A 19,053-nucleotide genomic window follows, 5' to 3' on the forward strand; every position below is an offset into this window, starting at 1 on the left:
TTCATTAGACTTGTCAGTCTAATTGAAAAACGTCTAATACCACGCTTCTGCAGTTGCTTGAAGCTAGCATCCGTCTACCCATGATCAACTAGTTGTATGCTACTCCTGCTCCATTATTCCGTGCAAATCAGTACGATAGCTAGTTGCAACCAATGAACTAATGCCACGTAAGCAAATATTCTTCCCACTACTTGTTTCTTGCAGGAAAATCCTAAAAGAATATTCGACGCACTACCAGATTAGTACGACCACGATCATGGTGCTAAGAGTCTGTTGTACCTGTGTACTATGGAGGGTCTCCAATGGGTATTCGCCACGTGTCATTATAGAAGATTCGACCGTTTGTACCTGCTTTCTATTTAAAGATCCTCAAGGACAACGGAAGAAGTGTTGGACACACACGCGAACATACAAGCTAATACACGAACGAACGAATTGCTTTCTTACTTTATTGTGTGTACATCAAGAGAGAGATATAATCAAAGTATTGCCTAGCTGAGTGATATTTTCAATATATTATAAGTTGAATAGAGTATGTTCTGTTCAATAGTGAGCTAGCCGTGCAACTGTATTTGATTATAAGAAAAGTATAGTGAATCCTTCCGGTGGTTGGAAGAAGGGGTGACGTAGGAGAGTTTTGCTCCGAACATCCATAAACAACTCTTTGTGTCATTTACATTCTGTCATCTTCTCCTTCTTTGGTTCTTAGCTTCAAACCTGAGCAAACGTTCCGCACTTGAATCGTCCAAAAGTTTGCAAGGGTTTGTGAAGAATAGAAAGTGATTTAAATCCCTAACAGGATTTCTATCAAACCATTTTTGTACGAAGTTGTCATCAATAGCCAGACCCCTGTCTCTATTGGTGCCACCGATCCTATCAATTGGTATCAGAGCCCAGTTTCTATTCTCAAGTTTTCACTAAGAATGTCGACCATAACCAAAGATGTCAGTGCAACCACAATCCCCACATTCTTAAGAGAAAACTATATTGTGTGGAAGAAGAGAGTTCATGTTCATCTCTCTTCTCTTCATGACGACATGTGGAGTCTTAAGGACCTCAAAACATTTTTTTATTCATTTTGTACATGCACAAAATGAAAGGGAAAATTTATTATGAAAATAAAGATACACGCAAACAAAATGCTTTAATCGATCTATTAGACGAGATTGTCTAAGAGAAAAAGCATGTACTTAGACGTATTTTTACTTACACTCTATGCATCTAAGTCTATGTGTCTTGGTTAATAATCTGCGCGGTTAGACGTTTTTAAGACAAGAGCAATTGGATGCTTACGTCTAACCAAATACACGTCTAATACGTGTTGTTCATGCGTAATTAGACGTCGACGTCTAATAGACGTATGACGTCTATAAGACACGTGATTAGACGCTTACGTCTAATAGACCCATGCATCTAATAGACGCTTAGATCTCATAGTTGTAGAAGTAAGAATATTTCAAGATTCTTTTAGCAGCTACATAATGAGATTGTTTAGGGTTAGCCTAAAATCTTCCGCAAACTCCAACTGAAAACAGAATATTCGGTCTGCTTGCGGTTAGATAGAGTAGGGATCCGATGATCTCACAATAGGCAGTGATATCAACGCTTTGACCATCTTCATTTTTATCAAGCTTGATCGATGAGCTCATCGGTGTTGAGGCAGAAAAGAAACTCTCCATGTCGAACTTCTTCAACATCTCATTTGTATATTTCGCTTAGTTGATGAATGTGCTTCCTTCAAGTTGACAAACTTGAAGGCCTAAGAAGAAACTTAGCCCCCACATCATGCTCATCTCGAATTTATATGTCATCATCTTAGAGAATTTCTCGCATAACTTGGGGTTAGTTGACTCAAAAATAATATCATCAACATATATTTGAACAAGTAAAATATGAGAATCTTTGACAAATTTAAACAATATTTTATCAACAAAACATATGGTGAAGTCATAATCAAATAAGAATTTGGTAAGTGTATCATACCAGGCTCTAGGAGCCTGCTTAAGACCATACAAGACTTTATCTAATCTAAAAACATGGTTCAACAAGGTGGCATTTTTAAAACCGGGAGGCTGCTCAACGTAGACTTCCTCATTAATTATTCCGTTAAAAAAGGCACTCTTAATGTCCATTTGAAAAACCATGAAGTTTTAAAAATAGCAAATACCAGAAAAATTTGAATGGCCTCAAGTCTGGCGAAAGGAGCGAAAGACTCCTCGAAGTCAACGCCTTTTTCATGTCTGTAGCCTTGGGCCACTAATCTATCCTTGTTCCTCGTAACCAAACCATCTTCATTAAGTTTGTTGCGAAAGACCCATCTGGTTCCAATGACAAATTGATTAGTTGGTCTTGAAACCAAATGACATACTTTGTTTCTTTCGAACTGGTTTAGCTCCTCTTGTATTGCAAGGATCTAGTATGGATCAAGCAATGCTTCGTTAACCTTCTTAGGCTCAATCTGAGAAATGAAAGTAGAGTTCACATACTCATCTAAAATATGATGTCTAGTCCTAAGAGGCGTAGAGGGGTTACCTATTGTGAGCTCAAAAGCATGATTTTTGTTCCATTTAAAGTTTGGTCCCAAAACATTTTTTGACTAACCTGTTGGCTATGAGGGATCTGACCGACCTGTTATTTGATCAGGATCTGACCGACCGGTTGTCTGAGCATTATCCAGACTTTCAGCCACCTACTGAGATACAGTCTGGTCTTGTTGAGCTTCAACATTCTTAGTCGTCCAGTCAGACGCAATGTTTCGGATAACCTGGACTTCATTTTTGCTATCAGATTGGAGAGTAATATTCTACATTCTTTTAGACAAATAATTGGATATAGTGGAGTTATTTTCGACAGACTCAAACACAACATGGTATGATTCTTCAATAGTTAGAGTTCGGTTATTAAACACTCTATAGGCTTTACTGACTGAAGAATATCTTAACATAATACCAATATCGGATTTGGCATCAAAAGCGGTTAAATAATTCTTGCCATTATTATGAATGTAACACTTACAACCAAAGATCCTAAAATATCGAACATTAGGAGCTTATGGGCGGGTGAACCCATAAACCGACCCAAATATCCATTTACTCTAATATATATATAAATTAACCACAACTCTCGACCTGACAATCTGGACACTTTGAAATTAAGCATCATTATGGCAATCCGAACACTTTGAAATTAAGCATCATTATATAATATATATAGGTTAGTTAGTTTAAAAGTTGAACTTATATTGTTAAAATGTCATGCGTTTAAAAAATTTGGTGTTGAATTTAAAATATAAATTCTTACTAGCCTATTTGGTTAAAGGGTTGTACTTATTTTCTTAGGTTGCAAGTTCAAAACATACCTATAACATTTTAATTTATTTTTAACCGTTTTAAGTTTATGGGTGGGTCAACCCGGCAATCCGAACAATTTAAAATTAAGCATCAATATATATATATATATTTATTTATATATTGTTAAAATATTTTGCGTTCATCAAATTCGGTGTTGAATTAAAAATATAAACTCTTATTAGCATAGTTGGTTAAAGAGTTATACTTATTTTGTTAAGTTCAAAACATACATATAACATTTTTTATTTTATTTTTAACCGTTTTAAGTTTATGGGCGGGTAAACCCATAATCCGACTCAAATATCCATTTACTCTCACATATATATCCAAATTAGCCACAACTTTCGACCCGACAATCCGACACTTTGAAATAATTAAGCATTATATATATATATCCAATTTTTTTCTTACATAAACATGTGTTTTATCACAATCTTCTACATCTTTTTCTCATATATAAAAATTCTTACTCGACTTCATAATTCATTTAAAGAATGAAAAGAAAAATATAGCTTCTTCTAAGGAACCCAAAATAATTGTTACCATCAAATATTTTGAGATGTTCAAGAGATTCTACAATTCATCAAGAAGTTGTTACTTTTTAGTAAATTTATTATATAAATAATGTGTTTTTTTTTTTGTCTATATCACGAACAAGACAGTAAAAACTGAAAATTTATTTTAAATCGTCGTGGGTTGTTAACTCGTAAAATCGAAAATTTATTTAAAATTGTAAAATTTAGTGTATAAAATTTTTATTAATAATATATAATTAAGTATTTCATATCTCTATTATTTTGAAAAATATATATAATTAAATATAATAATAAATAAATAACATTATAGAATGAAGTCTCGTAACTTAGGTGTATTATTTTGAAAAATATATTTAATTAGTAAATAATAATAAATAAATAACATTATAGAATAAAGTCATAACTTATAACTTAGGTGTTAACTCATTTTCTTAGGGTTATGAGTTCGAGTTTTTACATTCAGACTATTTAAAAAAAAAAAAAAAACTTAAAAAAATTATATTTACAAAGAATTAGTTACATTATTTCATTAATTGAAAAAATAATAACTATTTTTTAATCTATAAATATAAACCTTTATTCTGTAAAAATCGTAAATTTAATATTATTTATAAATTCGTAAATTGTAAAATTTTACTCTTAAATTAAAGTCGTAAAAATTTATTTAGTTTAATAATTTATCTAAATTAGACTAGTTAACTTATTCTAAACTTTGTAAAATTTTAAAAATAACCTGAGTCACAAATCTATAGTTGAGAGTTGTAACTAAATAAAGCTTATAGAAGATATATCTATGGTTTGTAATTTTAAGTGTATAAAATATATAAATTTTTTATTATTAAAATGTTTTGTCTTATATTGTTTTATGCAATTTTAATAATCTTAACTCGGATAGTTAAATAATAAGTCTTTCATATTATTTTGTCACAATAATCCTGAATTATAATCAATGTTCAACTAATATTAAAACACATGGGGATATGTGTCTAAGAAGTAATTTGAGTATCAACTAATACAACAACCATTATATATAGTCTGTGTCATACACTTATAATATGTGTCTTGTCTAAATACAATTTCATATCAAATTCTTATTTGACTGTAAATTTAGTGGTAGAAAGATAATGAATATTGAAAAGAACTTTAGTTTTTTATTTGATTTGAAAGATAAATTGTCAATTATTTTTTTGTGTTTGTGTTAACTCTTTTTTTTATCTCATCTTTATGCATGTTTGAATCTGAATTTGAGTTTCTTTTAGTATTTGAGTGATTAGTTTAGGTGAACAAAGAAATGACTACACAAGCTTGCTTGAGCCTTCATCAACTTTTGCCAAGTTTAATTAGTTATTTTACAAGTGGAAAAAAAAAAATTAATATGGGTCACTCTCATTCAATTTTTTTGGTTGTATTAGATGAACCAACTTTATTAGTTTTGTGAAAGTGTACTCAGTCATAGTAAGTGATTAATACTTTGTTTTAAAATGGTTAATTTGAAACTTTTATTAGCAATTATTTTATTTTATTTTGTTTGAAACCCTTTGTATCTTCAATATTTTTATCCCTCTTGCTTTTGTGTTAGGCAGATCTTCCTGAAGATCATTATTATTAATACTAGCATTAAATTAGGTAAATCCCTTTTGAGCTAGTTTGATTTGAGTTTTTATATGTTTTTTTAGATTTTATTCTTTTTTTTTCTTTATCGTATTAAAATATCATTCAAACTATCAAATTATTCATTTTATTAACTAAAATAATTTTACTTTATTTTTATTAAATTTTAATTTTTAATTAAAAAAGATATTTTAATAATTAAACTAATTAAAATCCAAATAACTTATTTTTTATCATAAGGAAAAAAATTCCTAAAAAAAAAAAAAAATCAGATGAAACAAGCTCCTTTGAGTATTTTTCTTTTGGAAAATGAAGAACCATTTTATTAAAATAAAATAATTCAAGTGACTTTACACATCTTTTTCAAATAAAGTAAAAACATAATCCGTTTTTTACACATACAAGAACAAATTGATCAAAATGAGACATTTTAAACAAAACTAAACACATCATTGATTTTCAATCTTGAAAAGAGGTGATCAAATTGTTTTTTTTTTTCTCTTTAACAAAGTGTACATAGGATGATATCCTCAATCTTGAAGATTCTTGCAGTTGATCTCTAGTCATAAGTCTATCATGAATTTCCCACCAAAGTGTAAATTGATTCCTTTGAGCAATTCTTCAACCAAATTATTTTTCACCATTTGACCTACTCCTTATGCTTGACTAGTGAGAAAGGAGTTCAATTTTTCAACTTTTCACTCTTAAACATTCTTCTTTGTTCAGTCTGTGACAAAATTCATGACAATGCTAAGTATACTTCCAACATTCACTTCATGTGTTACCAATGAAATCATACCACTCCTCTTTCAAAACTTAATATATATTATTTCATTTAATTCTTCAACCATATCTTATCTGTATCTGTTTAAATTCATCTCTGAAAATTAGTGGATCAATTTTCACACAAACTTTATGAGAGATCATGTCATGTCCATTCTGATGATGCTAAGAACCTTGAAATAAAGGGCTTATTATTTTACTGTTTGTATCTCGAATATGTGATAAATAATGATGGTGATATGTTAATTATTTTTAGAAATTAGTTGAGGTTCTCGGGCTCACACTAAAAAAATTACGTAAAAAGTAGTAGGCCTAATTTGAAAAAACTTTATGTTTTCGTTTTTTTTTATTTAGATATAGTCTATTTATATCCGCACATAGTATTTTTTTTAGGAATGACAATTATAATTTTTCCTGCGGTTTTTATCGTTAACGGCGGTTTTTTTCCAATAGTTTGACAGGTAGGTAACCGGAAATGGGGTGGGAATGATATTTGTATTCTCCGACTGATCTCACCCCAATTCTACCTCGAAAATTTATAAACATAATTATTTAAATAATATCACCAATAAATTTATTTATTTTTCATATTTGATAAGAGTTTTAAGTTTATTTATTTATAATAATATAATTTTTCATATATTATAATATATATAATATTAAAATTTTGGTTATATAATTTGATTAATTTTTTGTAAAAGAATATGGTACGGTGATGTGGGATATCCTAAAACCGAACCGAAGGTGGTATGGTAAACGACTAAACGCATTTCTCGCATTTATCCGCCCCCATTGACATCCATATTCACGTGACAATTATTTTATAAAAGAAATGGCTCAATATTTTTTTTTTTTTCATCAAATAGAGTTTGAACTTTGAATGGTATGTTAGATCTATAACAATATTAGCCATAAACACTTTATCAAATAGATAAAGTGTTCATTTTTTTATTCTAATGCATTATTTTCATTTGGTTAATTAATTTGTCATGTTTGTAAATAAAATGATATTTACAAACGTTTTGACTGTATTTTTTTTATATTGCGTAGTTTTCGAAATCTACACGTTCTAATTTTTCGAAAGTGATTTGAGTTAATAAGAAAATGTAATCGAATAAGGATTTGAGAAAATTTAGAGATAGATTTAGTATTAATTTATTTATGAAAAAAAATCGAAAAAAATAACTTTTTGTACCTGTCATTTAGACACATGTATAATTTAAATTAGAGAAATGATTGGGAGAGAATTTGGGTGAGAGAATGGCGTGGTGCAATATGATTGGTTGAAAAAATCAAATAATTTTTCTCTCTCTCTTTCCTCCCACTTTTCCTTTTTTCCAAAAGTGATGCCAAATCATTCTCTCTCATTCTCTCCCTCAAATTCCCTCTCTTATCACTAGTCCTATTAAAAAAACTTGTCATATTTATGAATAGTTAAAAAAAACTAAGAAAGAAAATTGCTTACTTTTTTTAAAACCTAATTAACTTAATTAAAAAGTTAAAAATACTATATTAGTAAGAACACACTAGTTGTTTATTTTACACAATTCAAAATCAATCCATATTCCATAAAACAATCTAGGTTGAACCTAAAACAACCAATAATGTAGAAATTATTTCAATTTAACCCACAACTATTAGGAACATGGATGAAACCTCAACCAACATAAAAATAAGAGTATATCACAACATATCCCACACATTCATATATAACTATAAACAATCAAAAGTACAAAATACAAAGGGAGAAATCACATCAAACCAAATCAAAGTCTTCTACATAATTGAACAATCAGAACCTCCATAATTATCATAACAAGGATCATAGCATACCATTGGAGAAGACTGATAATAACTTCTATAATTACAAGGATTAATACAAGGATCATAACAAGTCTTAGGGCAAACAATCAACTTCTTGCAACAAACCTTCTCACAGCACGAAGAAAAACATTTCTTGCATTTTTCTTCGCAACATTTCTTCTTGCAATCGCATTTTTCATCGTCACAACATTTCTTCTTGCAATCGCAACAACATTTCGATTCTTCCTTCTTTTCCACTTTTTCGACGCACATAATCTCAACTGATAACTCTTTACGTTTTACGAAACCGTAGCATGCTTCTGTTCCGATCTTCTTTATCTCTGCAGTTAATTTTGCTGGATCGACTTCTCCAATCACTATTAACTTATCACCATCTATTTTCACTTCCACAACACCGGCAACTCCGGCGGCTGTCTTCAGGACGTTGGATTTCTTGTCGCCGAAGCATACTTTCAGTTCAATTTTCTTGCAGAAATTTATATAAAGAAAAATTTCAGATAACCCATGAACTTATTACTTATCTATTATATTGATTAATTAAGATATAGCCTCTAAATTATTGATTATATATATTTATATATATATATATATATGAAAAAATGAGATCTTACCTTCTTTGACATGTCTTCTTATGTTGATCTCTCTATTGTGGATTTTGCAATAAAAGGGCGGTAGAGTCGACTATATATATATATATACAAATATGTGGAGTGGAGGGTTTTTGAAAATTCATATTATATATGCACATATTTCAAAATACTTAGAATTTGGGTTTTTAATACCTAATATGTTACTCTTTATCATTTCTTAAATTTAATATCATTTTTTTAACTTTTGGTAACTCTTTTAGTATAGAAAGATAACTTATATATTATTTTATCTCTCAGATTTGAATTGTATCGTGTTTTATTCTAATAGGAAATGTTTAGTCGTATATTTTTCGATATTGGTGAATTTTTTTTTATTACTCATACCTTCTTATTTTGTTGATAATTATTTGAGTATATGTTCGTCATTTTCTTGACAATTAAGGAGACGAAATTATTAAAATTGAAATTATTTTCATATTTTTAGTTAAGAGTTATTGGAACTGATTTTTTTCTTAGAGACCCTATTACAAATTTTATGATTTGTATGAGTTTTTTAATATTTCGGTCCTAGATAAGACTTTCAGTGTTGTTTATTAAGTCTTAGCTAAAGATAATTTAACTGTTTGTCAAAATATTTGGTATAAAGATTATTTCGATACTATTTCATTACTTCGTTACACTTGTCGTTTAAAAAATAAAATAGGTTCATCTTTAGAGAACCCTCTTATTCTTTGATCTTTTTTATTGAGAATTTTATTTTTTTAATTTATTTATAAAGTTTTTCATCTAGATTATCAATTATTTGTTTTCATTTTGTATTATTTATTACTTAATTTTAACCTTTAATTGAATTAAATTAAAATCATTTTTTATAAAAAAAAAATAACATTTTAAATATGCATCAAAATAAATAACAATATATTATCTAAATTTATATTTAAATGAATACTTTAATTTAAAAAATTTTGAATGTTTTCTCCTCAAAATTCATACTCACTTTATTTATTGATTGTTTGTTTACAATATAAAAATGTCTAAGTATTTTTAAAAAGTGAATAAAATAAAATAGATCAAATAATTATCTTAAATACTATGATGTATTTGAGATGATATATATATATAAAGACCTGTTTCTAAGTAAACTCATATGTATATTTTATTGCAAGTGTATATCATTAAAAAATTATGAGATTAATTGTCTTAGAAACCTAGGCAATAGGAATCATTGTCCTATGATAAGTTTGTTGTGTGGTTGTTCACCTTCACCACAAGTTTTGTCCTTTATTTTTCCCAAAGGAGAGGACTAAATCAAACCTAGATTAATTATATTTTTTTTCTCGAAGGCATGATGATAATATGTAAATTATCAAGAATAGTTTTAGGGCTTTTATTGTGAGATCGAATGACGCCAACAATCGAGTTAAGAAAAAAAATCAAATTTATAAGATTTACAGTGCCCTAAAGAACTAAGAATGGTATGTTAACTTTTGAAAGTAGGAAAAAACAACATGAAAAAATATTTATGAACATGTTTCCTTTTCCAAAGGTAACAAACAAACATTGGAAATATCGAATTTGGTTTTACTTATAAAACAAATTTGTCAAGACACTTTGTTCAATTCAAATGAAGAAGGTATTAAAATAATTTATTTATGCTATGGAGTACTATCTCCTTTAAAACACTATGTTGCACAGATACGAATACGAGTATCGTATCAAATACAATACGGATACGGCGATACGACAAATTTTGAAAATATAATATCGTATCAAATACAATACGGATACGGCGATACGACAAATTTTGAAAATATAATATCGTATCAAATACGATACGGATACGGCGATACGACAAATTTTGAAAATATATGATACGTTACATTTAGGACACGCATATTATTAAAAATTATTAAAAATATATATAAAATAATAATTAAAAAAATTAAAAAATATTAATAGTTAGTTAATAACTTGATGTAAATCTTAAATTTATTTTGTTTAAGTCAATAGGAAGAAATGTTAGAGTTAGTTTTGTTTTAAACATTTCTTTTTAAAAATTACCCAAAACGTATCTAAACCGTATCCAAACCGTATCGGATTGGTCAACTCCATAAAAAGTCAACGACACTTCTTTTGCCGTATCCGATACCCGTTTTACCGTATCGTATCCGTATTCGATACTCCGAAATTTTTTTTGGAATATCCATGCTACATAGCATATGGGTAAAATATTTAGAAAACAAAAAGTTTCTAAAAAAAAAAAATTGAATGTAAACTTGATGTTTTCTCGCCTAAATTCAGCTCAATCCCCTAGTATTTCCAACTATACCCAATATAATATCGAATTTTGTAACTCCCCTATATCAGAATCTAACACAGCATTGTGCAAGAGAAAATAAATTAAACAAATTCATGTAAATCTCCCATAAGGACATTAATTTTCCAGCGATAAGAAAAACTCAGTCAAAATCTTCAAAACAAAATGAAATTTACTGCTTTAGAACAGTTTGTTGCCTACCATCTGGAATCGCAAACAAAACAATGGGCTTCGACTGACGGACAAATGGAACATCACACCTGAAATAGCCTTTCCTCTCCAACTGCAATACCTCTCCTCGTTTCAAGTTTCGCATATTTGAATCCCCAATCGCTGCAGTCTCCTTCTTCGTACACAGGTTCAACACGTCAACAAAATCCTCCCCTTCTTCCAACTGCAAACAAACGATTCTAAGGCCTTACAAATTTACCAAAATACTCTGAACTATTTTATTTATAATTTTTGACCAAACCTACAAACCAAAGCCACCCGGTAGCTCAAGTAGAAGTGTCTTAAAAACCAAATGTTTGAAGTTCGGTTCCTACTAAGAAGCTCTAATTGACATGGAAGAGTCATAGTTGTGAAGAATTATGCTACCTTACTCAGGAATAAACCTTGGTTTTGGATTATATATTTTTTCGACCATAGTTTATTCTTTCGAGAAAGTTAGCACAAAAATCCGTTGTCATAGTCTCCCATTTAAATCAATGTGTTTTTAATGAGAATTGAACTTGAAACGGCATGTAAGCAAACAAATTTACCAAAATACCATTTTAATATTTTATTTATTTTTCGACCAAACCCACCAAAGATATCTGATGTGTAAAATGTTTTGCCTAAATGATCGAATTCTCAAATTCAATTCCCACTAAGAACGCCTTGATTGAAGTGGCGAGTCATGATTGTGAAGGGTTGGTTAGCTTCCTCGAAGAAATAAACCCTGGTTTCAAAATGGAAAATAAACCAGAGTTTATTCCCTGAACGAGGCTATCTAGCACAACATCCCACCTCCATGGCCACTTGACTTAATCAACGTGTTCTTATCGAGCTTGAGACCTGAGTTTGTTAGGTTAAGACACCGATATTATTTTCAACAAAATATACCTTCTTTTTGGTAATTAAATAGTCGAATTCCATCAAGGATATATTGACGAGCTCATCTATTTCAGGAAGCCACGTGAGCTTCAATTTTGTTGTCTTGACGGAACCTTCTAGATTCAAACAACCGAACAATTCAGTTATGTTTCCATTCTCGTCCTTTTTTATTTCCTTCACAATTGCATTCCCCCAATCCATTAGAGTGACTTCTTCATTGACTGAAATGGATTCTGCGTCAGCATAATCGAGCCATATTCTGCTGGTGTAAGTCGTAGCCTTCTTGCCTGCACCTTCGTACTTTTTATGCCTTGGAGTGATTCTGACAAATGGTTTCTTGGGTCCGTCAGATAGCGTCAGAAACACACGTCGTTCATCGATTACGGCAGTGTGTCGTGCACAAATGGGATCGAATATCTTCTTATTGATTGTCCAGAGTTTATCCCATTCCATGAGATTCAGATTCTTTGATGCACCCTGTAAAATGAAACAAAAATTAATTAGAAAGATTCTTGCTAGAGTAGTCTAGCTCAATAGAATGTCGACAGAGGTTCAGGGTCCGAGCCTTACTTAAAAATTAATTAGAAAGAAAAATAGTAGTTGATAAAGTGTACGGATTAGGATCACTTTCATGATCATTTTAAATAAAAAGTTCACTGCATCATAAACAAGAATTTGCAAAAGGATTAGCAAAAATTATAAGACCTTGATTGATGTTGGTTATTGGAGATTAAATCCAAATAACCTAATCAACAATGTGCTCATCCATCCTATCATTCAAATTATCAAACAAAATATACTCCATTTAAAATATATATAGAGAGATATATCATATTACATATATCCCATAATGTTTTTTTACCGAAATAACCTACATCCAAAAAGGTTAGATAGCCACTTGGTTATTCAAATAACCTAGTTCAAGTTTCTAAGTCACTTTATATATTGAAATTAGTTTGTATTTGAGACTCACTCAAAAACTACCAATAATTATTTAGAAACAAAATCAGATACATAAAGGTGTGGTTGTGGTGGAAATCGGGTAACCTTCCTAGATTATCTAACAGTTCCCTTTGCCTGAAAATTTAGGCCTTGTTTGATGAAAGGTTATTTGGATTTACCTATTATTCCATCTTCAATCAAATCATTGACCAAAATACCAAATTAGCATTGCATTATTTTTATAACATTTTAAATATTAAATACAAATAATACTTTAGTAATTTAAGTCAAATGACCCCATATAATCCACTTTTTCTTCAAACAAGGTTTTATTTTCCAAACAATCAGATAATATATAAAGTATATAAAGAAAAACTACATCAAACATGTCTTGGATAGTTTGCAGTTATCTTAAATTGGATTTCTTTTTAGCCCACCAAGCCCAATTTGACACCCGGCATAGACTTTTGTTAGACTTGTCTCATTTTTAGACCACGTCTGGACTAAAATAAAGTGAGATATGCCAAAACCACCCTATGTTGATCCACAAATCTTCTAAACAAGGTGTGTTTGTTCCCGGCTTAAATGTAAGTTTCTCCAAAATTAGTTGAAACTTCAACTTAGGGGGAACAAATTCTTGAAAAAAATTGAAAAAGGAAATATGCAAGCAATAATCATAAGAGTAATCAATAGTTCAAAAAGATGATGAAAATAATCTTGCAGCATATTAAAGTGTAAGCTTCTTACTTGTTCAAGAATGAATTGAATCAATGCCTCGATCTTCAACCCTCTACGCACAATTCCTTGAACAGTTGGGAAGCGTGGATCGTCCCATCCATCAACCTTCCCATTCTGGACAAACCACAAGAGTTTACGCTTACTAAGGAGTGTATACACCATATTTAGCCGGCTAAACTCATAAATCTGAACCTTCCGAACTCCCATATCCTCTTGAATTCGATAATACTGAGCATTTCGGTCGTGGTACTCACTAGATCTTAATGCATGAGTTATTCCTTCTAAAGAATCCACAAATGGACATGCAAAATCATAAGTAGGATATATCTTGTATTTCGATCCAATTCGATGATGTGGAATTGGATTGCATCGATAATAAACCGGATCCCTTAGTGACTTGTTTGGATCTTGCATATCCAATTTCCCACGAACACAACATTGCAAACCCCTTTCGGATCCAGCAATCATTTCTTTCCACAACCTCAGATTTTCTTCAGGAGTATGATTCCTGCATTTTGACTCAATACCATCCATTCTTTCTTTTTGCATTTGTTCACGTGGGGTATCATCAACATAAGCTTTACCTACTTTAATCATCTTTTCAGCCAATTCCATTAACTGTGGGAAGTAATCAGATGTGTACGTGACAGTTTCATACTTGATTCCCAAGGTTTCTATGTCTATAAGAAGATTCTCGACAAATTCATTGCTTTCTTTAGCTGGGTTTGTATCATCAAACCGTATAATCACTTGCCCTTGATACCTTTGAGCAAAATACTGGTTTAATAATGCCGCTTTTGCATGACCAATGTGAAGGTAACCGCTAGGTTCAGGTGCAAAACGCAAACAAACTTTTCCCATTTCAGCTCCAGGTAGATCCACTTCGAATGTAGGCCGACTATTTCGTGTGTCAACGTTCGACTGCTGTAGATCCTTTCCTTTCACTATAGCCTTTCCTGCGCCTTTCTTAGCAACATAAACTGACGTGACTTCATTCAAGATGGCATCATGTTCTGTATATAATGAGTTGAACAATCTAACAAGATTTTGAAACTTTTTTGACTTCCTAAGACTTTCCCATCTCGGCCCAGTTCCTGCAAAAAAAAACGAAATTGACATTAATTATGATGGAGTTCAAGGGATTACATGCTATAAATTTGATATTAGTATTTCATAAACAAAGTCAATCTTAATCAAGCAACAATGATCAAACTAAAAATTAAGTGTTAGAAGGTTGAATACTGAAGTTTAGCGTTGAAATTATGAATTCAAACGAAAATATCTGAATTTTAAGTATTTCATACCTAAGTTGATTTGATAAAGATTTAAAACTAATGTCTAAAGAAAATTATAAGGATTGCTGAACTCTTGTACATTGATTAAGTAATATACCTTTATTACAAAAAAATGTTCAATGACATTTCTCAAGTTTGTGTTGGCTTGATTAAACAATTCACATATTTCGATAAGGTGACATGAATCCCCAAGTATGACTATATGCAACTTCACATATATAGATGGAGGCAACGTTTAAAGAAATTGAGTGCCACATAAAGAAAAAATGCTTCATTCTTTTTTTTTCAGTTCTTTAGTATTAAGTAGTGTAGTAATTGTTTTTGGGAATTAAAGAAGAACTAGAATGACACCCCATAGTCATGGCCCCCGCAGTAGTGTAGTAATTTCATTGACCCATTAGGGGATGTATGGTCTTCCAGACGGTCTTTTACTGCTTTCGGATTTTTGTGAATTTTAGATGGTCAAATTAAGCTAGATTGTATTATCAAATGGACTTCTACTTTCTTTTTTGTCTTCTCTTTTCAGTTTATAATGTTGAAGGCTCCTGCCGTTATATCTTTCTATTTATAAAAAGTTGACCTCTTTAACAAAAAACAAATAACGTGTTATCAAATGAACTTAAATTAGATAAGCTCTTAATAGTTTAACCCAAGTGATAATCTGTGTTATCAAACCCAACTAAACATCCACGAAAGCAGTGTAAGATCCTAAGAGGCATGTTTGGGATTGTGATTGCGTCTTTTGATCTTCTTCTTTTTTTTAAAAGTTCATTTCATTAAAAAGGAAAGTAAAACCAAATGTTATGTACATCAAAGAATGGAAACAGAGAAAAAAAAAAGATGATAAAGAATAAATGAATAAATGGAGGGGTAGATAGATACCCCTTCATATGGAATTTGCTCATGGCCATCTAGTGAATCTAGAACACACGTCTTTTGATTTCTTTCTCATGAGAAAAAGTTTTTTTTATTCAGAAAAACAGAAATAGAATTTAAAACGAAATAATTTTTTTTATTTTAAAGAAAAAGTTTGAAATCTTGCAATTCAATGGAGAGAGGGCTTTTCAATTTTTTCCTTCTCTTCACCTTACATCCTCTCTTTTGGGTGAGTTTCCTAGGTTATCATTTCACTTATGAGTGTACATGTAATTGAGATTTTATGATCATCATAAATCTATATTAAAGACAAGTTTTAAATGTTAAAAAATAAATTAACAAAAAGACTACAAACATAGAGAACTAGCACCAGTTGTAAAATGTCCAGATGAGATTACCTGCAAGACCAGCCCAAATGGCTATATCTGCAATTGATAAACTATGCCCCACAATGAAGGTACGCTTCAACAAGTAGTCATCTATGTGACTACATGCTGCTTCAAATCCGGACCCTGATGCTAGAATTGGGGCATAATCAAGCCATTCATCAATCTAGGACAAAGAAGTAACATAACAAAGAACACATCAATATTGTTCCTTGGAATAACCACAAATTCTTTGACATCAATGAGTAAGAAGACTAACCTGGCTCGATTCACATGTGTCCCGGTTATAGAAACTGGGAATGCTAGCTGCTCGACCCACATAACGAAGAAGCACATTGATACCACGCAATGTTTGACTGCACAAGATTTAGTAATAAGAAAGTATCAATAAAACTTACAAATCGCAGTGTTTCAACTACAATCTCGATTCTAAATTTCAAAAACTAAAGATATAATGGATAGTATTTTCTTTATCACAAACAAAATGAGGAAGCTTAATCAACTAAAATGTATGAGAATTTATGGAAATGAACTAGCTTAACATCAACATGAGAATCTAAAACGCAATTCGAATAAAGAAGATCTGTAACACGGGTAAGCAAAGACATATAAATTGACATCAATTGAAGAGGTTAAAGGACGGATGGGAGTTTGTTGATTCTCACCCGTTATGAAAGAGAAACGTGGGAGGAGAGCCAGAGGAAAGAGTTGGATCCTCGGATAAATGAACTCCGGCAATCTTCGCAGCAGCGATGACTGATAGCGGCGGGCTATCGGCTGGGAATGATAGCTTAATCTCGACCCCCATTTCCAAGCAAGCAGCTTCAAAGGTCTATCTCAGAATAGGGTTGTAAGAGTTGATACAGCTTATTAGCACAGTCGTTCCATTTGAGAGATCGCGTGACAATTACGATGAGGGCTTTCAACACTTAGGGCGGCTTGTTTGGCAATAATTTATTGGAAGATTATTTTATTTTTTTAGAAACAAAAATATCAAAAAGAATTTAGCATTTTAATCCATTTTTTTCTTCACAAACAGAAAGATAAAATATAAATAAATAACTCTGCATATTTCAAATAAAATAATAAATGGTATTTTTTAGAATATAAGACTAACAAACCCAAAAATCAAACAAAAATCTATTAAATTAATCAAATATAATAACCCATAGTTTTAAAATACGTGGTGGTCCGGATTTGTAACTTTAATACGGTTATCTTTCAAACCATTACAAAAGACTATTCTCGGATCGGAGATCAAGAATCTATTATATCTATTTCTTCTTCTAATCTATTTGGCGACCTCGGCTCAAATATACTGATATTTGAAGACGACAATGATCTAATCCACTATCATCGCTATTGGTTTTCAATTTTCGTATAACCTCGACGACTCTGATGATCCTTTTACTTTTTCCAACAACAAAATTAGTCGCGGTCGGCGTTGTCGACGGCGTGTCAAACCGTTCAATGTCAAGAGATTTTGACGACATGAGGCGATGTGTCTTCTCCATTATGATGCTCACCTGACAAATACTTCCATTTCTTAATTAGGGGAAATATGTCGCCATGGTTAGGGATTTCAGTGAACCTCTATGAATGAAAGGGAGAACTTACCCTCTCCTCGCGGGATTTTGTGACTATTATTAGGAGATGAGAAATCTTTAGTCGTACACGAGTAGTGGTGTTAATATTAAGATTGTTGAATCGATCTAGGCCTCTATGACTTCGGTCTCTTCTCAGGACACAACCGAAAGGGATGAATGAAAAAGGCTATTTCAACTTGAGATGATGCCATTTGAAATGATTAGATTAGTGAGAAGACGAAGCGAAAAAATGGTGTATTCCTCCTGACAATGAGATCTAAAATCTAAAACTTAAAATTTCGGTCCAACTAGTGGTTGAACCAAACCGAAGTTCACCCAAAAATTGGGTTGATGACTGGAACAGTTTCAGAACAATGGAATAACCAACACTCGTGAAATCCTTAAATCGAACTCAATGTTTCAATTGTTTGGTGGCGGTGGTCGGGAGGATATTCCTCCCTTGCCCCCATTAAAAACGATGCCATTTATAGTACATCGTAATTGAAGAGAGAAAAAAGTTTTGGAGATTTCTGGCGAGAATTTTCCGGCAAAATTTTCTGGTGACAGATTCTTGAAATTCTTCTCCAAAACGTGCATATCCTTTTACGCAACAGTAATAACAAATCAGAAATTCAACGGCATCAATAGAAAAACAATAAACATCGTTCGTCGAACACGAGCGGCATGGTCGATATAGCACAATCGGAATCGTCGGCAGAATATTACATATACTGATTTCTTGTATTCTTGTATGTTGCTTTGCTAATTAGGAATTCGTCTTGTTTTGCCACTTCGAATCAACATCAGGAAATATGAAGGCTTCTATAGTAGGGAATCTCTCTTCTTTGTCAAGTGTTGGCTCAAGCCTGGTCAATTCTCTCAAACAATTAAGGTATCGAATTCCTTCTCCACTCACTCAAAAAAGTCTAGGATGCAGATAACCAACATGAAGGAAAGTGGGGCACACACCCATTACCACTCATAAAAACAAAGACACACCGGCTAAAGAATGAAATAATGACACCCCTAAATACGTGAGCAAGAGAAACCATGTCAGCTTTGGAAAAACTCTAGGTATGACTTCTTCCACTATAGGCTTCGATAATTTTGTTAAGATGAATATC

At 31.4% G+C, this 19,053-nt stretch overlaps 1 protein-coding gene across 1 annotated transcript; it reads right to left on the reverse strand.

Moving 5' to 3' along the window:
- Positions 1-11,075: 11,075 nt before the first annotated feature.
- LOC124933063 (glutamate--tRNA ligase, cytoplasmic-like) lies at positions 11,076-17,230 on the reverse strand. The gene is made up of 6 exons (XM_047473789.1): positions 17,009-17,230; positions 16,603-16,699; positions 16,356-16,509; positions 13,796-14,880; positions 12,116-12,583; positions 11,076-11,405 (listed from the first exon to the last, which is right to left on the reverse strand). Exons 1-6 carry the CDS (start codon positions 17,149-17,151, stop codon positions 11,184-11,186), a joined length of 2,169 nt encoding a protein of 722 aa, XP_047329745.1. The 5' UTR covers positions 17,152-17,230; the 3' UTR covers positions 11,076-11,183.
- Between the last annotated feature and the right edge of the window lie 1,823 nt (positions 17,231-19,053).

This window comes from Impatiens glandulifera, chromosome 3 (assembly GCF_907164915.1).
Source record: "Impatiens glandulifera chromosome 3, dImpGla2.1, whole genome shotgun sequence".
In the NCBI taxonomy this organism is placed as follows: Eukaryota; Viridiplantae; Streptophyta; class Magnoliopsida; order Ericales; family Balsaminaceae; genus Impatiens; species Impatiens glandulifera.